At 34.4% G+C, this 24,422-nt stretch overlaps 1 protein-coding gene across 2 annotated transcripts in view; it reads right to left on the bottom strand.

Moving 5' to 3' along the window:
• Positions 1-11,441: 11,441 nt before the first annotated feature.
• Positions 11,442-24,422, bottom strand: part of fank1 (fibronectin type III and ankyrin repeat domains 1) — a 29,641-nt gene continuing 16,660 nt past the window's right edge. The window contains exons 2-11 of one of the 2 annotated variants that reach the window (XM_051923797.1): positions 22,593-22,770; positions 22,126-22,250; positions 20,213-20,294; positions 19,631-19,705; positions 19,453-19,516; positions 19,163-19,330; positions 18,013-18,156; positions 13,894-13,971; positions 11,653-11,697; positions 11,442-11,554 (exon numbers count right to left, since the gene is read on the bottom strand). In XM_051923797.1, the coding sequence (XP_051779757.1) occupies positions 11,519-11,554; positions 11,653-11,697; positions 13,894-13,971; positions 18,013-18,156; positions 19,163-19,330; positions 19,453-19,516; positions 19,631-19,705; positions 20,213-20,294; positions 22,126-22,250; positions 22,593-22,770 (995 nt within the window). In that variant the 3' untranslated portion in view covers positions 11,442-11,518. The remainder of the gene's footprint in view (positions 11,555-11,652; positions 11,698-13,893; positions 13,972-18,012; positions 18,157-19,162; positions 19,331-19,452; positions 19,517-19,630; positions 19,706-20,212; positions 20,295-22,125; positions 22,251-22,592; positions 22,771-24,422) is intronic. The other variant, XM_051923796.1, reaches the window with a different exon arrangement.

The raw sequence follows: 24,422 nt of genomic DNA, 5'->3' as shown, positions 1-24,422 counted from the left end.
TCATCATCACATCTCCAATTTCCAACTTCATAATCATTACTCTGTCTGGCACTCTTTTCACCTCCAGAACACTCTTGACATACTGTTCCTTCAGAATAACCCCTACTCCATTTCTCCTCCTATCCACACCATGAAAGAACAATCTGAATCCACCTCTGATCCACCTGGCCTTACTCCCCTTCCATTTAGTCTCTTGCATGCACAATATATCAACCTTCCTTCTCTCCATCATATCGGCTAACTCTCTCCCCTTACCAGTCATACTGCCAACATTCAAAGTTCCCACCCTCAGTTCCACTCTCTTTACCTTCCTCCTCTCTTCCTGCCTCTGGACACGTCCCCACCCTCTTCTGTAACCCTCCCCATTTATCCGGGCTTGGGAACGGAAAAAAGAAACACACTGGTTTGTGCATCCCCTGTGGCTTGGTTAAGAAACAGTATAATAGTATAACAGTATAATAGTGGATTATCTCTATTGCACTTAAAGTAGAAACAATATGCAGTTTTGCTACGATTAAAAAATGAGATGTTATCAATTTATTTCAGAAATATTGTCAAGTGGACACCGTACAAATAAATTCCTATCCACCTGTCAGACAAACATGGAGTCTCATTAAATTGTTTATGTATAATATAATATCACAAAATAACTGGTCCCCACCCTGGGCCATCATCTTATTGAGTTGGTGGGGCTTGTACACCTTAGGGATGCTCAGTGCAATGTATTTTCTGGCCTGAGAACCAAAAGAGGACCAGGAGATGAAAACATAGTCAAAACCAAAAATGAAAAGACATAACCTAATCCTTAACCAGTTGGAGAGAAAAATGGTAGAATCAGAAAGCAGAAAGTCAATAAAGAATAAGCATTTTCATCTGATAGGGTCTTTATCCCAATCATAGATACCAGATTTAAAGTGTCATGCTGATGATGCAAGGCGTGGCATCATGCTATGCAATTTCCATTGTAACCAGTAACCGCGTGCCAGTAACAGGAATAATAATATGGCACTGCTTGCTTGCAAAACAAAAAAAAAACACAGTGAATAATTAATAATTACATTCATGAAACATTTAAATGCAAGGAAACTACACAGAAAGGTGTTAAGGAAAAAGCAGCCAAATCCTAACAAGATCATCTGGAGCTTTGTGCTCCTGGTAAGGTCTACCTTGGCGGACATGGAATGATTCTACAAATTGGAAAACAGTGTAACCTGCCAGGGATAGGATTACTGGGAACCATCCTAGGAGTGGGTACCTTGTGGTCAGGTGTTGAGAGCACTGGACATTGTTGAGATATTGTAATTAACATTGTAGTGTAAATAACAGTGTTGCATGGAATGCAGGTCAAGTACCCTCAGACTGACAGACTGGTGTGATGGTCCCCATATTTAAGAAAGATAATCTGAAGGTGTGTTCCAACTACAGAGGAATCGCACTCCTCCATTTCCAAGGCATGACATATTCCAGGTTGCTAGAAGGGAAACACCATTCAATGGCTGAGCCTTAGACACCAGAGGAACAGTGTGGATTCTGTCTTGGCTATGGAATAATAGACCAGCTTTTCTCCCTGCTGGAGTTGCTGGAGGCTACCCGGGAATTTAATAACCCTGTCTACTTGTGTTTTGTAGGTTTGGAAAAAGCATATGCTCTCTTTTCTCATCTGACTGTGGCCTTCACCATGCACTCAATAAATTCACTGCTGAGTGTTTGGCAGCAGGGATCAGGATCAGCACCTCCTACTTAGAGGTAATGGGTCACTCTTGAAAAATTGTGGATTGCTTTCTCCAGGTGAGAGCGGACATCTGCCCTTAGTGGAGAACTCCAAGTATCTCGGGATCTTGTTCACGACTGGTTGAAGAAGGAAATGTGAGATCGAATGGCAGAATGGAGTACTAGCAACTGCTTTGGAGGACACATACTGGTCTGTGGTAGTGAAGCAGGAGTTTAGTCTTAAAGCAAAACTCTCTATTTACTGCTCAATCTACATCCGTCTTCTCACCTATAGTTATGAGCTGTAGTTATTGCCCAAAAGAAAGTATATCAGGCAGAAATGAGGTCTCTTCCAAGGCCAGATGGGCTGATGTTCTTTAACTGGGTGAGAAGCTCAGCTACTTGGGAAAACCCCAGAGTAGAATTACTGCCCCTCCATATCAAGAGGATTCATTTGAGGTGATATTTGCATAATTTAAGATGGCTCTCCCTGGAACTGCTACTGGCACATCCCACTTGGTGGAGACCCTGCAGCAGAGATAATATTTCTTACCTGAACACCAGGGAATTCCTTAAGAAGAGCTGGAATCTGTAGCTGGGGACAGTGAACTCTGGGCTGACCTGCTTGGCCAACAGCCACTGTGACTCTCACCAAGAAAAGCTGTTTGGGATTCTGAGGTGAGATGAAAATTACATGTAGTAGTGTGCAAAACAGCCAAGTTTCCTTTTGAATACAGTTTTGTTAACTTGATGCTAAACTTTGTTTCAAATGTGATTTTAAAACTTCTAAATTCCCTAAAAAGAGTGGTTTGGAATTTAAAACATTTTTACTGAGTTGAAAGGAAGAAACATTCCTTGTAAAGGCTTGGCAATATTGCATACTCATTTCAAATCCAGAAAGTTCTTTGTAAAGGATTTAGATGAAAATAAATAAGGAAAAATGTCTTTTGGAATTTCAACATTCCTAAAAATAATAAACAATGAAACAAAATGACGTACTTTTAGAAAAAAGCTTTAATCCAGTGAGAAATAAAATGGTTATCCAAATTATTTGAGAAGGAAACACTGCACCTGCAGTCTTAGATGAGAGCCTGTTTTGGCCGTTACAAAACTTTGTGTGTACTGATAACAGTGTCTTCCCATCAGTCCTAGTGCTCTCTTCCTGCATGATGGGAACTGTAGTCCCAGTGTCAGTACTAGATTTTGGGTCACTCCCTCCCATTACAGCACCTTTCCCCAATCTATATATATATAAAAGCTAAATACCACTGACTCACTCATCACGAAATCTCCCGAACCATGTGGACTTGAAATTTGGAATGTAGGTTACCCTTGGCCCATAGGTGTTTGCTAAGAAACGGTTTTAAAAATGTCATGGTCCAAGCGCATTCTGTCTGTATGTCTGTCCGCTTTTCACGAGAGAATTACTTAACGGATTTAGATCTGGTTGTTTTCTATAATTTCCTTGAACTGGTCTACGTCTCGCCACGTGTTGGAGTGCACCTTGCCTCTGCTTAGCTAGCGATACCTGTTTGTTCAATAGACATTATCATCTACAGATTGTTAAGGAGTAATGTTTGACGTTTTTGAGAGAGAGAGATCAGAGCTCCATGTGTTTTAGAGGATAGCTGCTGATTGCCAGAGATATCATGGCCATGTGCTTTTCTCCCCATGCGGGGAACGCTTTCCCATCAGAGCTGAACACAATCAGATATAGTGACAACGTCTATTGATTTTTAAAGTTTGTCCTGTTCCATTACTATGTGGGCGAAACCACGAGGTACAGCTAGTAAATTATATAGCCTAGATTTTAAGTTGCACCAATGCAAATTTGTGTAAAAATTTCTTTCACAGTACAAAGAAATACTTTGATTCTAAATTAACCTAGAAAGCATATACAGTCGTGCTCTTAAGTTTACATACCCTGGCAGAATCTGTGAAATAATGGCCATTGCTTGGAAAACATAAGTAATTATGAATAAAAGCTTTTATTTTAATTAAGGAGTGGGCTCAGGTGAGGCAATTTATTATCACATAATTATGTGAGCCCACTTTAAATAATAATGATAGCTACACCATCCCTACTGTGTAGCATGGAGGTGGATCTCTGATGTTCTGGGGGTGTGTGACACAGCAACACAGGTAATTTAGTGAAAATTGGTGGCAATATGAATCCAGCATACTACAGGAAAATATTGGAGGACAACTTGCATTCATCTTTCTGGAAGGTGCTCATGGGACGCACTTGGTTCTTTCAACATGACAATGTTCCACAACACAAGGCCAAGATGTCTCTTCGGTGGCTACAGCAGTAAAAGGTGAAGGTGCTGGAGTGGCCAGCACAGTCTCCTGATCTCAGTTTCATTGAGCCACTTTGGGGAGGTCTCAAATGTGCAGTTCATGCAAGGCAACCTAAGAATTTAAGGGACCTGCAGGCTTTTCACCAAGAAGAATGGTCAGTTCTATCACCTGAGATGATCAAGGGCCTCATCCACAACTATCACAAAAGACTGCATGCCATCATTGATGCTAAAGGGGTCAATGAACAGTAATAGGAACTAAGGGTATGCAAACCTTTGAACAGTGACCATCTCATTATTTTCCATATTACAATGTTTTATTTAATGGTTGTGCTTTTCTGTTCTGGGTGGAGTGGTGTTCTCTGACGGTAGACATCTGTGCCAGTTCAAATCCCATAAACACCAGAAATGACTCTACTCTGTTGGGCCGTTGAGCAAGGCCCTTTACCTGCAATTGCTCTGTCCTGGGTATGACATTAATCTGCATCCAGCCCTGCAAGCATGTCCTCCAACTTACATTGAAAACCTGGGGGTTGGTGGCAGGATTGGCACTTCAGCCACTGTAAAAAAACCTCATACTGTTCCAGTGTGGCGCTGAGGTGTCACCAGCTGCACTCGGGCCCCAATCCAGGTGGTTCGCCATGTGGTGGATGCAGAAACACGCTATCAGCACATTCTCCCCACGTCTCTCTCTGTGTTCTGTGATGCCTTATAGTTTAACTCAGATTCCATTAACTAAATGGCCTGATCAGTCATTTTTTCTTTAAAGTATGGAACATATCTTACAAATTCTGCCAGGCTATGTAAACATATGAGCACAACTGTATGTGTGTGTCCTGTTTGCCAATTCCTGCTTTACATCTTTAGCTGATTGAAAATATGTCAGATTCTAAAAGCAGGCATTGGAGATTGAGACATATACTGCAAAATACTGTGTTAAAGATGATCAGAAACAATAAGGATAACAGTGATTATCGGTATGAATTGTGCAAAACAATTCTATTAATATTGGAATTCAAATACAGTTTTACCTGCCGTTTCATCTGATTGCATATAAAATATAGAGAAAACTATCTGGCAGTTACTACCAGATGTACAGTTGTTAAATGAATATTGTATTTTGCTACTATCATGAGAATCCTGGTCTTTTTTACTGAGTCATCTACATTACATGAGCTCTCTGCTATGGAAAACAATGCTAAAATGTAAATGTTTATAATTGTGGGAGATTCTGTTTGCCTGGGCGTAGAACCTAAAATGAAACCTAACTAGTTAATTTTATATCAGTCCGAAACAATTAAATAATTTCAACTTTACAAAAGGGATATGTTTAACCATTTTTTAGGATAAAAAACATAATTAGAACTCATTAAATAACAACACTGCAGTTATAAAAGTAATTTTCATTTTAAAATTTTGTTAGGGAAAAAAAGATTTATTAAATTCAATTTAAATCATACCTCTTCACAGTCTTCTGCATTTAGTGCATTAATTTTCCATATCATGTTTTGAATAAAGTCAAACATAAGCAGACTTTTTCATAAGACAGAAGTTGGACCAAATGCATTAAACATGGAAAATTGTGTAAAAACCGGTTCAGCCATTTTTGATTGATAGGCAAACAAGCAGACAAAGAAACAGCTTACAATATTATTTATATAGACTATCACTTTTACCTGTCTTAGACAGGTTGAAATCTACGTAATAAATGTAGACCTCTTGTTTTTTATTTGATACATGGGTTGTTAATTTGGTCTGGTATAATAACACACACCCAATCCTTTTCTCTTGGGATGGCCTTTTCCTCTTCAGATCCATTTTCACCATTTCTGCTCGGCATCATTCGTTGAACTGACCACTCTAATAGTAAAAGTGTTTTGCTGTGAAAACACAGCTGTGGTCACTGCCACATTGGCCCCATCTAGTCTAGCTGTGCCCAACGTACTCATCCATTTATTGTTATTTTACCTCATCCATTGCTCACCAGGCAAAGTTAGATTTCATTGGCATTATAGCTATAAACTTTGTTCATGTAGCCCGAGGAAGTACAAGAAAATCTCTACCGCACTGCTGTTGAGCATATGAACATATAACAGTTCAACAACAGTACAGGCAGATAAGACCAATTTTCTGATTTTTTTATCATTTTTGATTTTTTTGCCCCTTCTTCTATGTATTTTGCCTATTTTAAATTTTTTTCCCTAACCTTAGCAATTGTTTGGACACACATACAGTATATGTATACTTACACACAGACACTTGTCCTTTTATTAAGGTAAATAATCTGATTTCTGTCCGTTGGGCAGCTACTCTCTGTTGGACATATTCAGCATTAATGTTTGTAGTGCACCATCTATTGTAATGTTATGTTGTAATAAAATGCACTGCAGTTTTTATTCCAGCAGATGGCGCACCACAAACATTAGCACCGTTTTAATGAATTGCATACCAAATAGCACATAGTGCTATTAGTGACATACAGATACACAGATGCTTGTCCTTTTATTAAGAGGGATTATATTTTTCTTTGTATAACTATCTTTGTTTAAGTATTTGTTTTTAAAGTATTGTGTTTATGTATTCTTTGACTATGCTTCATCTATTCTGTGGGTCAAACACCAAGAGGTGAGGCCACCCTAACCACCCTCACTACTGGGAACCAAATCAGCTTTTAAATTGAGAGTGTGGAGAGCATCACAGCAAGTTGTCATTTATGGATTCTAGAACATTGCATTTTCTATTTTTTAAAATTACTGCATTTGTTTTTGGATTTAATCTCTGGATTAAGGATTTCACTTTTTTGCCCTGTGTTGCCTATTTGGGTATACATTTTTTGCCTGTTCTTTGTTTTCCTTTCTTTTTTTGATTATTTAATTACATACAACCTAAATATAAGGAACTTGGTTTCAATTTGCCATTTCAATTAAGAGATTTACAATTTCTCTCTCCCTTGAAGGCCATTTTTGTGAATTTTAAGAATTTTGAAATTTTAAAACCTTGAGCATGATTTTGAGCCCGTGCTTTCATTGGAGCTTGCCCTTTATGTTTGGGGCCATGCTGCCTGGGGGTGAGATCTGTTTTTAAAGTTGATCATTGAAGTTCTCATCAATTTTTCATTTATTTTGAGGCCTGTTCACTCCTTTTCACCATTTACATGAGGAATTTGCTGCTTATTTAATTGCTGTCATGCATCTGTTGTTATCTGAATCAAATTCTAAAAAAATATATAAATGTGTGTTATTGGAGCAAGAAATCTCAGATTGTGTTTGGATTTTTGGTTTAAGTGCTACTTAAAATTTTACTTTGATTCATATTTTCTGTCCCTTTCAAGGTCTCTCAGTTTAGTTTGTCTCCAGATTTTTGAATTCCTGCCTGTCCCCCAACTATGTTCTAGTTAATTCCCAGTCTTCAGATATTTTCCATCATACTAAGAACCTTACCCTGAAATCCACTCCTTACTGGTATTCTTTACACAATGATATGTCATTGGAAGGGAAGAAGTAAGTAGTTCATATTTGAAAACTATCAAATCTCAATCTTTTCAAGCAGTCCTAAAGGGAGAAATTGGGTAAAATTCCACCAACAAGTAGGGATTGAACAACCAGTAACTACAGGAGATGACTGCTTGCAGTTATTGCTGCTAAAGGTGGTGTAACCAGTTAGTGACTCAAAGAGGACAATTATATTTACACCTGGGGTCTGGATATTGAATAACTTATATAAATTAATATTCTGCATTATATGTACACTCAAGATTCCTTTTATTAAAAATTATTTATTTGGTTAACAATCTGACATTCATTATGAAGAATATGCAATATTGTATAAGATCAAATACTTTTCCACTGCATGGAATTTACATTCTTCAAGTACAACATTTATATTCTTATTATATAATGACAAAGAAGACATAATTATTCATTTAGGTGAAGTGATCAATAATTATTTGTTATACAGTTAAATGTGAATAACACTAATAAACAAGTAACCTTTACACAATCCCAGTAACTTGTGGTACATAATGAAAGGTAATGCCCTCCTGGCATTTCTCGCCTTCCAGAATAATCCAAAGACCCAGGAACATACTAAATGAGCAACTTTTATTTTTCAGTAAAATACAATGAAGGGAGATACATAGGGAGAGCAGTAAGTGAAAAGGAAAAGACAAAATCAATGCACAGTCCTGCACCTCTCTGTGCCTCTGTCTGTCTCTCAGAGATGCTTAGTTCTGTTTCTTCTCTTCTGGTCAGAATTTCTCCTGGGTTTCAACCATGATAATTTCTTTATTTTAGCATTTTTTATTATTTTTAGAACCTTGTCTTGTATTGTAGAATTTTCATAAAAAATATTTTACTTTTATTTATTTCTCTGTTACTATATATGGGGGTAAACAATTATTGAAATTATGGAATTATCTGTGGTGTATTCTGTTTCCTTTAATTTCAATAATGAGTAAATCCTTTTCATTTTCTTTTTTTAGCCTTAAACTTTTCTTTACCGTGTACCATCTGGTAACGTCAAATTACAAATGTTTATTTTCTTACATGATTCTTTTATTTATCTAAGAGTAATACTAAATGTTAAATCTATACAGGTTTGAAAGCTTAACTGCACAAAAACAATAGTCATACTAGTAAAATAACTTTGAACAATGTTTTTACTATTGCATTCTTTAATTATATCAAGGGTTTTTTGAAAAGATTAATTTAGTAAAAAGGCAGTCCAATTAGTCCTTGCACACATTATAAACCAGTACACTGGTCACTGCCTAATTTCTCTAAATATTCTATAAAGATAAAGGTGAGTGTCAGAACTAAATATGTAAGAACCATGTATGTATTTCTCAGAATTCACTAGTCAACAAAAAACAAAAAAGAGGGAAAACTGTGCACAACACACAAGAGATTCTTACAGGCATTTATTTTCTTCTGCATATTTACAGAGATTTACTAAGATGTGCACTTTAACATATGACCTCAGAACCTGTATATTTATCTTGTTCGGTCGCCAGACAAGCATCTCAATTCTGTTTTTAGATGATTTAGTAATACCCTAAAGTATGAAATTATGGTTCCAGAGAAAATGTTTCATATGTAGTGATAAGCAAGCAGTCTTCACCTTATACTCTGTCTTCCATAAAACTGAATATGATTTTGTAAAATGTAATTTAGGCACTATTATTTTACACTGATTTGATATTCATGTAAGGTGCCTTCTATGTGGAATCCACATATTCTCTCAGTATTTAATTTGCAATCTTATAGGGGCTCCAGTTTTCCTTCTACAGTCCAAAGAAATACTTTAATTCTAAATTATTCTTGTATTTATGTTACATATTTGTTTTACTTAATTCAGTAAAACATATTATTGTGCACTGTACTCAAAGCACAGAGTAGCAAAAAGATTATGATTTTCATTCAAAGCATTCCTAGAAAATGGAAAAGCATAAATGAAATTAATATCCGACCGCTGTAAAGAAAAATGAACATTCTTTTGTATTATGTTTGATCTCCAACACAGAAAACTTAATTCTAGAATGCCTAATATTATATTATATTTACCTGTAATTAATATGTGTTGGTCTGTTTAACTGAAGTATGGATTTAAAATTAGATTATAAGTGACTTGATAAATAGAGTATTTGATTAAATAATTAATTTTTATTTTGTTCTTTTTTGCACTAACCATTGTATTTAGTATAACAATCGGACAAATGTATAAAACAGAGGAAACTGAAGTTCATCTGTGAAATGAAAATGAAAGTAATATCTGTTTGGAACTGGAAAACACAGCTTTTTGACTTTCTGTAGTATATGTTTAATATGTTTGAGTATATGAAATGCAGAACGGATTATGGGTTAAATAGTTCTATTATAAAAAGAGTTTATGATATTGATTTTCTTATTTTTAAAATACAATTTCAACTACAAAATTGATATCTTATATTTGATTGCAATACAATTTTTTTGTGTATATTTCAATAGGAATTTATATTTGTTATTTTCATATAATTAATAAACAAGCATTCTCTCCAATTTGCATGGAGGAATATCTACTTCAAGTCTTGTCACCCAGTTCTACAAAAAGTCAGCTATGAAATATAACTAATGAATTTTTAAATACTAACATCAAATACACAGTTATGCCAATACATCTGAAGCAGAATATGGTCACATCCACTTCAAGCCAACAAATAGTATTAAGCAGTGCTATAATTCTAGATTTATTTTCTTATACACTATTACTCAAAATCCTCAAGATGCAGCCCTGTAATCTTGTGACAGCTTGTAAAAGTTGCTGATTTGTCCCCACTTAACTACCCTTCAATAGGGCAATATTCACTTTAAATTGTTTTTCTAGGCTAAAAGAAGCTGAAACACTTAACATCACATACATTTATGCCACTGATATAAAAATTTATTTAATGCATTAAAGTATGATTAATCTTGCATCTGTATTTTTAAACATGTTTATACGTTAATGAAATTTAGTTTCATATATTTGCAAAAGCTTGAATGATGAAAGAAATGTTCCTGCATTACCCTAAAAATATGCCAGGTTTTAAATTACCTTTTACTTAATTCAGGTTAATAGGAAACTGTAATTGACCCAATGTTAGTAAGTGAGTTTGCCCTGTGAAAAATAGGTACCCGTTTACATGCTTGTTTCTTTGCCTTGTGCCCAATGTCTGGACAGGCAATGGCTATATGAATAAAAATTAGACAAGTGTGTTCATGAATTAATGGATGGCTGAAATGTTTTTGATGTTCCCTATAAAATCTGATGCAATGCTGTTTCTTTTTTCAAGGTTCTGTGGACTATATTTTGCTCATGTATAGTATTGCATGTCTGCCATTTGTGTAGAAAAGAGGCATTTACGTAACAAGTAATGGGGGAATAGTGTAAGATAGACTTTACCGTTGAATGGTGGCCTACATCCCCTACGAAGAAAGGTTAAGTTTACAGATTTCATATTAATACCATTAAAACTACAAGATCTCTGTCAGTACATTTGCTAAATTATCAGGCTATATCTGTAAATACTGTTTGAAATGTCAAGCATAGGTAAAAAAATAAATAAAACACAAAACAATTCAATTTCAGTAGGCTACATTTTAAGATTAATACTTTCTAAAGGGCAGTTTCACTATCTTCAGTGTATTTTCTGCTTCTACATTATAGGTATACAGAAAGTATACAGCAATATACTGAATATGTATGATTTACAACACAAAGCATTTTTCCATGTTACGGTGGTGTTTCTACTATAGAGAAACACAAAACTCTTCATTGCTTAGTAAAGTGGTAAACAAATTACATTATTCTGTGCATAAATAAAATGAAGAATTCTTATATTAAAGTAAAAATGCTGTGTCCAAGTACTTTTAAACTGAAAAAGAATATTTTCCAATTGTTTTACCTGTCTAATAGGTCTGCATTCTCTCATTGAAAAAGAATGTCAAATGGTCAATTTTTCTGAAGTGAAAAACATTTCCAGGTTTCCTACATTAAATCACTTTATCTTCCAACAGGTGGGCAATATTCTAAAAAAGAAAAATACATTTATATGTAAATTTGTAAAAATGTATCAAATCAATAGATTTCTTAATGGTAAATATTTCCAAAATTGTATTCATCATACCAGCCTTCCAAAAGCTTTAGCCATCTCTAGAACACTTGTTCCATACTGCAAAGGAAAAAAAATCATAATCATGCATCATGTCTGATGGTTGCCATGTTACACTTTGCCTCATTATATACTACATAACTGCCATCTTACTCAGTTGCCATAATTGCTGGGATTTCTTAAACAAAAGATATCATTAGCATTGCTTCATAAACAACTGTAAAATAGTTAAAACATAGCTAACACCAAACATGCCAAAAAACAAAGTCTTACAGAAGCAGAAATTAAATTCCGGAAAACACAATGTGATTAATTTTAATTACTACTTAACAATACTTTCAAAATCAATTGCAATTATAATACCATGCATGTAATTTTTTTAATTGCTGTCTTTTGTCATTTTAATTTTTATTTACTTTAATCATCATGGCAGTGACATTATCTAATGTAATTTTGTACTGATATTCTGTCTTGTGAGCACAGCTATTTTGCATCATATTGGTCGCTGCAGAAGCAGTATTGTTTAGAGAAGTACTGAAATTGCCCCCCTCATGACCGGCTTTAAATTACTGTACATGAGATGTAATCAATCATAAAAATTCTTATAAGGGCTTATTTGGACTAGATACATTTTGAACTTTGCTTTGAGCTTCAACATTTTTTTCTTTTTTGAACTTGATACAGATTAGTTAGATAATCCATGTCCTGACCTTTAATGACTTAATTGACCATACTTCCAGCTCCTACTTTTGATAGCCTCTTCTTTTCAGGTTATATTATTCACTCAAGTAAAGTGAGCCAGATGCTAGTTTATTCACAACTGTGACTCTGCAAATACAGTATGTAGTACTACTGTATAAGCACCACAGTAGTTCCAGGGATTATAAATTTTCTTCTGCTCAAAATATTACTTATAAAAGAGATTGAACATAAGCTGGAAATAACAGCTGTACTGACATGACAGTGACAACAGTTGCCAGCAAGAGTTAAAAATCATTGGAATAAATCCCTGGATATACAGTTAGAGGTGGGTCTCAGTACCTGCCTTCCAGAACCAGAAAAGAACGTTAGGTGAGTGGCTGCAAAAACTGTCAAAGCGAGTACTTGCACAACAAAGTAACATATGGACATCTCTGCCCTGAAGAAAAGTAGGATGAGGGATTAGAGCAATATGTAAACCAGCTAAAGTTCTTAAATGTATAGTGAAAAAGCAAGCCTGCCTAAGAAAAAAAGAAAAAAAGAAAAAAAGGCATGCTCACAATGGAATCAAGAGTACAAACTTTTATAGCACCTTTCAGCTCTACTGTGAGGTCTTGTCACATTGAAGATCTAATGAATCGTGTTTGGGGTACCTTGGCTGACACAGACAGATGAGAAGCCACAGATAAAAAATAACTACATGTGAGGATCTCTGTTGGTTAGGTAGGAAACAAAGGAGACAGAAAGGGAAGACTGGAGAAGAGCTAGGTGTATACTACAGAAGCAATGGTTGTTGGCGTGGACCCCCCAAAAAACTTTTTAGAAGTCCAAATCCCAAAAACTGAAGGTAAGTGGCAAAGTGGTCCTGTATGAGAGAGAGAAAATGTATCTGGGGAGGCTACTCTCACCGGCCAGAGATAAAAGAAAATCTGTAAGCAAGGCATACTGTGAGCAGGCAGGTGTTTCTTTTATTGCTCCACCCCTCTATAATAATATAAAAATGTCTTTATTTACTTTAATGTGCATTGTTCCAGCCTTTTGTCTGAATTGCATTGCTATGGCACTAAAAATGGCATTCTACCACATGTCTGCTATTTGAAGCATTAGTTACATAAAAAAATGTATCTGTATGTACTGTATATATTTATCAATAGCTAGACAGATATACTTTTACTTATTTAAATAAACCAATTGCAAAAAGTCACATAAATAAATATATACACACATACATACATAAATCAAATATATTATAGATGGACAGCACACATGAGCAGCAGGTGGCATTACTTGTTCACAGTGCTTACAACCTGGACCATTTCCAGGCTAGGTTTCACATTTGCCTCATCCTCTACTGATTATATACCTATTCAGTGCTATTACTTGTTTTTTATATTTAGATTTATAATAAAAGCAAGTGTTCAATAAAAATATTGAACAAAGTAACTAGCTTCCTGTTTCAGAATGATTGTGTGTTAAACATGTACATTACAAAAATATTACTAACAACTTAAAGCGAATACATTTTTCTAAACATGCAGTTTGAAACTTTATAATTACCTCATTTTTAATATGACGATTTGCTCCATTCTTCAGCAGTAATGTTACTAACTCCTCATGGTTGTTAAGTGCAGACATCTATAGAAAACGTTTTTTTTTAAAAAATCAATGTTTTTAATTAACTTTCATTTTATCTGTCAGTATTTACAGTGGTGCTTAAGCTTCAATAAGTGTTTGTGCAAATACACATTTTTAGCATATATTTTGTACAATATTCTCAAGCCCATTTATTGTTCCCTGGGTTGTGCAATGCCATTAACCATCCCAAAACTTCTAAAACAGGAATAACGTTGAATAGGATGGCAACCCACTTCAAGGTTTACTTACACTCACACCACGGAGTATAAAATGAGCAGTTAACGTACACATATATTTTGAATGAGAGCCCCCCCCCCCAATCAAAAAACCCCACATGAGATCCTTTTTTTCCATACAGTCAAGTCAACTTAACAAAACTAAAATCAAATCAAATCAACTCCCACCCATGAGTAACAGAGGAAGGCCAACAACCAGAGCAAAACTGTTAAGAGTACTAAAGAGAGAAAGGAGTCTTTTCCCCCAATATAAATGCTTATTCTAAAATGTTATTGATTAGGTCCAGCCAGGTTTTAAAAAAGTTTTGAACAGATCCTCTAAGTGAAAATTTTATTTTTTTCCAATTTCAAAATAGTATATGACATCAGTTACCCACTGATTTAAAAGAGGTGGGTTAGGAAATTTTCCAGTTGAGCAAGACAAGTCTGCGTGCTAATAGTGAAGTAAAGACAATTACAGTTGGTTTGTCCTTCTCCACTTTATGCCTATCTGGGAGTACACCAAACACAGCTGTTAATGGATTAAGAGAGATTGTGACACCAAGGCTGTCTGATAGGCATTTAAAAATTTTCTTCATGTTTTTTTTAACATTTTATTGATTTTTTTTTTTTAAAGCAAGTAACATTCCATACAAGCAAGTCAAACTTGACAAAACGAAGTTCAATTCAACCCCCACCCAACCACATGATATCCTAAGTAAGGCAAAATGGACACATGCAAAAAGGGGCATTATAAGGGGTTGGGACAGATGATTCCAACAGCCTCTGACTGATAGGAGCTCTTGAAAATAAATTAACATAATTTAATCAGGTTTTTATTAGTCAGTCATGGAAATTACATTGAATAATTTACTTACAATTTAGAGATTAATGATTTTTGCCAAATAGTACCAATCCAGGCATTGTCTACATTGTATTTTCCCTCTCTTTTAACCAGAGAGGTCCTTACAAAAGTCAGTTGTACTGCATTAATTCACTACCCAATGTTATATGCATTTTCTTTTGGCTTAAATTGAAATGTCAAAGCCAAATTATGGGTCCCAGAAAAGAAGAGCAAGAAAAACTTGAATAAGAGATTTTTATTTCTCAAAAAAGGTCAGTTTATTAACATTAGTCCATTCTCTATGTGTTTCACAAACAAACTGGTTTATAAGATCTTTCCGTCTAGCCCAACAACCAACCATCAGCAATCATGGGTGATTTTGGCTGGGCTTTATATGGATTTGTGCTAATTTATATGGATTTGAGCTATGTAACACAGAGAATCGTTAACTTAAGTTTGATTATATTCTAATATTTAATTATTTTTAATTTGAATGTTCTAATGTTATTTTTTGGTTAATTTGACAGCACTAATAAGTATGGGGCTCTCTAGCAGCACCCCTGCATGCAAACATTAAGGGAAGAATCAAGAAAATGCATGCTCAGAGGTAAGGTCATAATAAATGGTTTCAGACAACTTTTGGCCACAAGTCTTTGTTTTGGCTGTTACTTGAACATTGTGGAAATATTTACTATGATTAGAGGGACAAGATGAATATCACTACATTGTTAATAAACTATGATTACAGGGACAAGACGAATATCACTACATTGTTAATATAGACAGATGGATGGATATAGAAAGAGAGAGATGAAGTGTGTTAGGGAAAGTAATGTTTTTATTTTTTTTTATTATTTTTATCATAATTTTAATATCAATGTAATTTCATCATTTCGTTACCCTTTTTTAAAGAATATTTTTTAAGTGCACCTACATTTTCAGTACTTATTTTTAATGGGCACTGCTATTTTGTGTTTTTTGTTTTTATAAGCACCCGAACACTGTGTTGATATGTAGTTTCTGGCATATTTTTTAAAAGACAACTGTTCTGCCACAGTTGGGAGTAAGTGACAGGCCACCAAGACCCTTGAGAATTAAAAAGTAACAGGAGATTAATATAGTCATAAAGACTCATTATGTTATTACCATTTAAAGATGATGAACAAACTAATGATATTTTGTATTTGAACTGATTTCCCTTCTGTCACATCCCTAATATCACATAACTTATGTCCAATAATGACCTGGGCTGCCGCTGTAAATAAAGCATCTTAGCGTAGTAAATGCTCCCTCTGAGTAACCGGGACTCTTATTTAGCTGATTAGCTGGCCCCGACTACTTCTGCAGATTTTAGACTGGCGAAGCAACCAGCGTTATCATGTTAGTGTAATTATTGAAGGAGCAAAAATAAAAGAATATACAGGTATTACCACATTTGGTATATAAATTGTTGCTGCTAGGTTATGATAAATATGTTCTAAGGATGAAGACAGAAGTTTCAAGGTAAGATAGTGTGATGGATGGCCAGCTACATATTCCGGCCCTCACCCCCAGGCTGCCAGGAGGAGCTCTCCCGACAGCATGATTGTGCCCCGAGTTCCAGCAGGGCCTCATGGACTATGTAGTGTTTATACACAGCCCTGCTGGATACCTTGGGGGCCACCGGGAGTCGCTGTAGGGGGGCTCGTGGGCTCTTATGTGCCCTATAACCCGGGAGTACATCACAGTCACGTGACAGGAAGGAACGACGTGCTCCCGGGTTGAAGAAAAGGACTGTTTACCCTGACCCGGAAGGAATAAGGAACTGTGGACTGATTGGACAGGAACACCTCCAGGTCAGGGTGTATAAAAGGACTGTGGGAAAGCCCAGACACTGAGCTGAGCTGGGAGGTAGGAGGGCGAAGTGTCTGGGTGAGGAGGAAAGAGTATTGAGAGTAGTATTGTGATTTATATGAGTAGTGTGGTGTGTAGAGTGCTTTGTGCACGTTATTGTTATTTAATAAAGAAGTCTTGGACTTTTATCCAGTGTCTGGAGTGGTACCTGAGGGTTCAAGAGGTGGACATAGACCTCTACTGCTACAATAGTTATAATCACCAATAATGGTGCCACAGAGTTCTGATTTGTTGTATGTTGATTAGCACATGCAACTAAGAATTTCACTGCACTCTTGTACACATGAAAAAAATTTTGACTTAAAATTACGTCATAATGGACTTTAATGAAATCTCCTGGCTGGCATAGCAGAAGGGGGGAGGAATTCCTTGGCGCCTTTTGACAGATTCATGATTTTCATGTAGCTTGATTCTGTTGCGCTAGGTCTACTTCAGGGACTCTGTATAAAACAACAGGCAAGTTTCTTTTTGTTGTTTTTTTCTGTTTTATGCAAGATCTAAAAGATGTGACTTCATGCTTGTAAATATGTCTAATAAAGGACAAAGAATTTAGTGTAAATGTGTTTTACAGCTTGTTTAAAGGTTCATTTTATTGAGTTGAGTTAGACTGCATCTGCATGCAAATATAAAAGGAAGAAATACAAGAAAGATATCACAGAAAATTAACTAAAAGCAAGAAACACATAAGTTGTTGCTGAACATGTAAATAAAAAGACTGATATGTGCATATAGTTAGCTCACTATTTTGTTGTCTGTTAATGTCTTGTTGTTTTGATATACAGTATACTTCACAGTATTTCTCATTTCACTCAACAATGAAATACATTGTTTATACCTCCACTAGATACTTTTTTCAAATATTTAAAAAGAAGCAAGATTTTCATTTTATGGCAACATGATGGGTATATAAACACATAGTTGGGCTAAATAACACGCCATTGGGACATGCTGAATGGGAATCTATGGGTAAGGTGTTATCAAGTTACTTTTAGTTTAAAAAAAACAATAAGAATCAATTTCAAAATCAATACCAATTTAAAACAGCATTTACATTATTTTTAATAACATACAACTGTTCACTATTCATACCATTAAAGGTGTCTTTCCATCTTTATCCTGTACATTCACATCTGCTCCTGCCTGAATTAGGAGAGATGCAACTCTGGCATTGCCAGATAAAGCTGAAACTCTCATAAGTGGTGTCCACAAAGAACCATTATCCTTAGAATCAACCTAAAATGAGAATTAAATAAGAAAATATACAGTTCATTTAAAATAGATAGTACTTTTTAAATAAGCACGTTCACATATAAGTAAGTCGTGTTATACAGCCAAAACCATAAGCTTTGGCAAATGATCTGGTAAAGTAAGATTTTTATTATATACAAGAAGCTGAGACGTTGTTATTAAAATGAAAATTGTATGGCCAGTATTACTGTACCAGAAGATAAATTTTAATTATCAAGCACCTGTACAAACCATCAAAATAATACTCCTTTGCATTCAATGTCCAAACTATGGTACTAAATGAAATGATATGGTTTTCCTTACAGGATCTTCAAGGTCCTCAAAGTATAGCATTATGTAGGTTACAATAAACTACAGAGAACAAACAAGCAAATGTCAAGCAAGTCATTCTGTTAGTTTAGTGCACTATGCCAGATGACTTAATAAAAAACATAAAATGCCCTGAAATGGTTTATGAATCTAAACATGATCAGATTGTAGCTTTCCATATCACTGCTATCTGTTTCCTGCTTTATTAGACTGTAACATCATTGCATTCATTTTTGACAGCCTTGTACTTATCAAGTTTAGGTTTTGTTTTTTACCAGCTATTTTCTCATTTTGCCTTGCTAGGTTTAAAGTAAATTTTTCTCATAAAATAAAGAACAGTATTTTATTGAAATATACAGACTTGTATGCCTAACCAGTCGAATGTTAAAAGAAACAGCCAGCTTTGCTGAAGAGGACTAGTATTGGTAACATAATGAAATTAAATTACAGTACTACTGTGGCCTACTGTATATGCAACCAAGCAACCCACACCTAAATAGTAAATTGGAACAGACTATGCTATGATTTAATACTAATTACCATTTTCCAGTTGAGAATATTAATGATAAATAACACTCAAATTAAAAGATAATTTTATAATTAGGAAAAAATGATAATATTGTACATTTCTAATTCTTCATTTGATATATTTCTTTCAACCAAAAAATATTAAATACACTACCTTACAACTATCATTTATTAAAAACCGGATGACATTTATATGACCTCCATCTGCTGCCCAGTGCATAGCAGTTGAACCAGTCCTGTCACAAGTCTCCCAGTCAGCGCCAGATGTTCTGAGAAATTTAACAATATCCAGGTGTCCAGCAAAACAAGCAAGCATTAAACTGTAGAACAATATTGTGAAACAAAGAAGAAAATGTTTCATTCCACACTTACATGTATTAGGAAACTGACATATTACAATATTTCTGAAGTAGATAGTTTAAATTATATATTAGTTCATACCATGTTTTCCCCGCTGCCATTCTTTAAATTAATATCAGCTCCATATTCAACCAAGATATTCACCAATCTACAGAGTAAGAAAACAGCATTGCTTTATTTGGAGAGTTTGCCTTTTCTCTCAGAAATCTTCAGGAATATAAAATATTTATAAAATGTTAAATTATTAACAAAAAATGAATACCTTGAGTAGCCTTTCTGTGCTGCAACCATAAGAGGTGTAAACCCAAATTTATCAGGAACATCCACATTAACAGTTCTTTAAGCAAAACAAGGATATTTTAATTACATTACAGATTACAATGCACCATTTTTATTATGTACTGTATATAATACTTACAAAATAAAACTGATTAATTGAATTAATTTGTCATTATGTCTAATACCTTTAATGTTTTGTTTTAAACACTACCATACTTTGTTTCTTGGCATATAACTAACTGAACCTAATAAAACTAATAATACTGTATATATAGCCAAATACTGCTTTACATTCCAAACGTTTTACAGATTTGTGAGAAAAAGTTATCAGACTGAATAGATAGTTTCTACATACATTATCAGTACAGTAAGTAATATAAACGTTATGATATTTTTCAGATAAGGAAGAAACAGGTTTTGAGGTAAAATAGTTCTACTCACTAATCATGGTGCTGAAGAGTTTTGATGTATTGCATGTAAATTAGCACATGCAAGTGAGAATTTCACTGTACTCTGTACATGTGATAATAAAGAACCTACTGTATAAACATAAAGTTTTCCTTACCCTGATTGTAAGACTTGAACAACTGCTTCTTCATCATTCACATTTATTGCCTGGTGCAGATGTTTCCCACTCATTGGTTCCCCTATAAGTATTAAAGTGCAATTTCATGGCACTAATCATATTTGATCACATTGAAGGCTGAGATTAAACAACACAAGTCATTAGTGCATGTATTTTTTCATTAAAGGGACACCTAGAACAAATGGTTTCACCACTCAGTGTTTTAAATGTAAGAGAAATGAAGTCTGGAAAGAATTTAAGAAATTTAAGATCTCATGAAGGTTTCATTTATATTTAAATTTAATGTGTTACCATTTAATGTCTGACACGAAAGCAATTACACTAAATGACAATAACACAACTTGGCTATTAAAAAAGCACTTTTACATGATAACATGGTTCTCTAAAAATTACACAAAAACATAGAATGTCACTGCAAAAAAAAAATACTTTATGAACACACATTTGACTAAATTGCCTATGTGTGATTTCCTATCTTGAAATGAAATAAGTGAAGATTGATAGAGTACTTCCTTAATTTAATTTTGTTGGAGCATTTTGATTAGGTTGGATATGAGAGTTACTATGATGCATTTGGCTTGATTTTAATACATACGTGTTTGTTATGCTGACATATTAAATATTTTTAGATAATGTTAACTAATAGGCTATCTTTTCAATTGTGAGTTAGTACTTCTGCAGATTTCATTCAAGGACATTTTGTTGTTTATTTGTTCATAATAATGTCCAAGTATGTGGAGATGTGTGTGAGAGGTAAAGACAGTTTAATTCTGTCAGTTTAATTCTTCAGCTATCAATGTATTGTTCTGTAATTTGATGACAAATGACTTGACTTTACAAAATGGTTAGAAAAAGTTATTTCTTGATTCACTAAAACTGTTTACCCTTAGGATAAGTTCTATTGTTCTCTGCTAAAATCATTACTCTTAAATTTTCAAGGTCTGGCCAGCAATCTGTTTTAAATATCTGAATACTGAATAAACAGTAATATTTGTCAGGGATAATGATCGCCAATTTGGAGTCTTAATATAAGCAGATACAGCTGTTACATAAGGAGCTTATTTTACTTTGCTAGAATTAGTAAGATAGTGTTTCCCTTTCTCCATACACCCATTTTGAGCCTAGGCAGAACTGAAGCCAGCCTGTTTTGTTTGGGGCTTGGCTGCCTGGGTATAGGCAATCCAGAGGATTTTTTTATTTTTTTTTTGGCTTGCGTCCCTTTTTGGGCTTCGTTGCGGTAGGATTTCACAACAATAACAAAAAAAAAAAATAACAAAAAAACAAATAAATAAAAAAGGAAAAACATTATCTCTACTGCCTTTTTAGGACTACAAAAATGAGTCTTGCCCTGTCTGACTGTTGGGGTGGCAACCCACTTTGTCAAACACTGTTACCAAAAATGGTCAAATATCTATCTATCTATCTATCTATCTATCTATCTATCTATCTATCTATCTATCTATCTATCCTCAGCCCCAGATAAGATTTAAAGGGACAACAATCGCTCAGGTTATTGGACGTCTAAGGCTGTTACCCACTGACCTCCGACCAATTCTACTAGAAGGTATGGAAGTAATAAAATTCTGGGCTCCCAGTATCTCTCTTAATTATATTCCAGTCTGGGCTCTGGCACTTGTAAGGTCCTGTATCTTTCAAGCACTCCCTGATAGTTTAGAATATATATCATTACCTTGTATATCTGTGTAATATCTACAATTTTAAAACACAATTCCAAAAATACCATAAATAATACATATTTTATGTAATTTTTGTACTTTATATTGTTTTTAAGTTAATTTTTTATGTCTATAAATATGTACAGCATTCTTGGCCTATAAATGAAAATGTAAAATGTAAAAATAAATATCACTGAATGTATTATTTTTACTTACTTGTAGTTGAAACAGAAACTACTGGACTATATACCATTTCTCCCGATTGGCTTGTAATTTTCAGTCTGAATTTATACAACGTGCTGGGCTCAAGACCTTCAACTATATGATGTTTAGAATAACCACTGAAAACAGAATATAAGCCAGAAAAATATTAATGAGCTTATTCACTGAGAGAAAAATATAATATGATAAAATAATATTTTCAAGGTTTAAACCAGACTATTCTATAATGATATGTTCAATTAGTCTTGCACTGTTTCATTTAATTATAGGCCCACACATATATGCAATCCTGACTAAAGTAACTCAGAAGTCTATTTTTCTTAAAATATAAAACTAGTGTGCATGTATTTATATTATAGCATTCTCACATGCAGATGAACTCATAATCGGTATGTTTGTTAGTGAATTAGATAATTGCTGAGATAATAGTGCTTCTGGCAAATTATCAAACATATCCTTACGTATGAATTGTTCCAAAATTGTGTGTCCTGGAATCTTCTTCTTCCACTGAAAAACGCAACCACTGATCACAAGGACCAATCCGTTTGATTCTCCCAGCCTCATCCCAGTACAGCTCAATGCTATGGTGGGTTACTTTACCCACAACCGGGGGACTTTCCTTTAACAACTCAAGTTCCTCTGTAAAAGAAAATATTACTACATGAATACATTCACTAAATATTATTCATTTTTTCATCTTCTTATTATATTTCAGTTCACAGAGCACCAACCACAAATGGGAAGAAAGTCTGTTCATTGCAGGTTACTAATAAAGGAATATTATTCATGGTAATAAATAATCTAGTACACTTCTGTATACTGTCAATACCCAGAAAATATATGTGGTTTGGTAGATACATCACACCGTTAACACAGTATAGCTAATTACATTTAAAAAAAAATCAAAACTTCATAATCAGATAGATAGATAGATAGATAGATTAATTGTTGTTCTAAAATTTACCTCTGCTAGAATACATTGAAGGTGAAGGAAAAGGTAAAACAAATTCTTTCTTTAGGTGCAAATACTGTGCATACAGATTTTGTTGTTGATGACAAGTAACATTATTCAGCTTTACGTATGCTGTTTGGAAAACAACACATTATAAAGAGATTCTGTTGGTAATAGTTTATTAGATAGATAGATAGATAGATAGATAGATAGATAGATAGATAGATAGATAGATAGATAGATAGATAGATAGATAGATAGAACCTTACAAAATATAAGGAAGTATTCAACCTAAACTATAAAATGTTTAAAGTAAATTTATATTTAAATGGGCTAAAACTAGCCCTTATTAGAAATAAAGAAAAAATAGCAGACTTCTTTATTAGAAAAGAATGAATTTAGAGAAAAGCTTGTCATTTAAACTGATGCCAGCAAATGAACCATGGTAAATGATTATTGTGAATATAACGATTATTAAATCTATTTACATAATAATTAAGGTCTTTACAAGTTTCACTATTGAGATTAGCATCACTGAATTAATCTACAAACAATTAAATTTTATAGTCTCTAGATGTGGTCTTGTGAAAAGGTAACAATGCCTCATTTCAATTCTATGATTTTACATACAGTGTCAGGGTATAACTAATATTCATCTAGTATTCACTAACACAGTCTGATAAATTTAAGCTTTATTCAGAAACATAAATAAGACAATCTACAACAGTTATGTGTGAAAAAGTAGGTAAACCCAATGATTCATTAGCTTGTAGGTCCACCTTTAATTGAAATAAACCTGAATTAATATTTTTATATATACAGTATGTTTACCACATTGGAGGAATTTTGACCCATTTTCCATTACAATGATCCTTCAGTTCACTGATATATAAGATCATTTGTTTGTGTACAGTTATCTTAAGGTTCTGCCACAGCATCTCATTAGGTTTGAGACATAGACTTTAACACAGACATTTTAAAACTTTGTTTAATTTATTTCTCGGCTTGGCCATTTAGTTGTAGATTTACTGGTCTGCTTAGGGTCATCATCTTATTGCAAGACTCAATTACGGCTAATCTTCAGCTGCCCGATCTGAAATGGTATGGTCAGTCAGTCAGTCATTTTCCAACCCACTGTATCCTAACACAGGAGTTTACAGAGGTCTGTGGAGCCAATCCCAGCCGACACAGGGCACAAGGCAAGAACAAACCCCAGGCAGGGTGCCAGAACACACCCACACACCAAGCACACACTAGGGACAATTTAGGATCACCAATGCACCTAACGTGCATGTCTTTGGACTGTGGGAGGAAACTGAAGCACCCAGAGGAAACCCCA

This window comes from Erpetoichthys calabaricus, chromosome 2 (genome assembly GCF_900747795.2).
Source record: "Erpetoichthys calabaricus chromosome 2, fErpCal1.3, whole genome shotgun sequence".
NCBI lineage: Eukaryota > Metazoa > Chordata > Cladistia > Polypteriformes > Polypteridae > Erpetoichthys > Erpetoichthys calabaricus.
The sequence above is the reverse complement of the archived record's forward strand: the minus strand, read 5'-3'. Positions and strand labels throughout refer to the sequence as shown.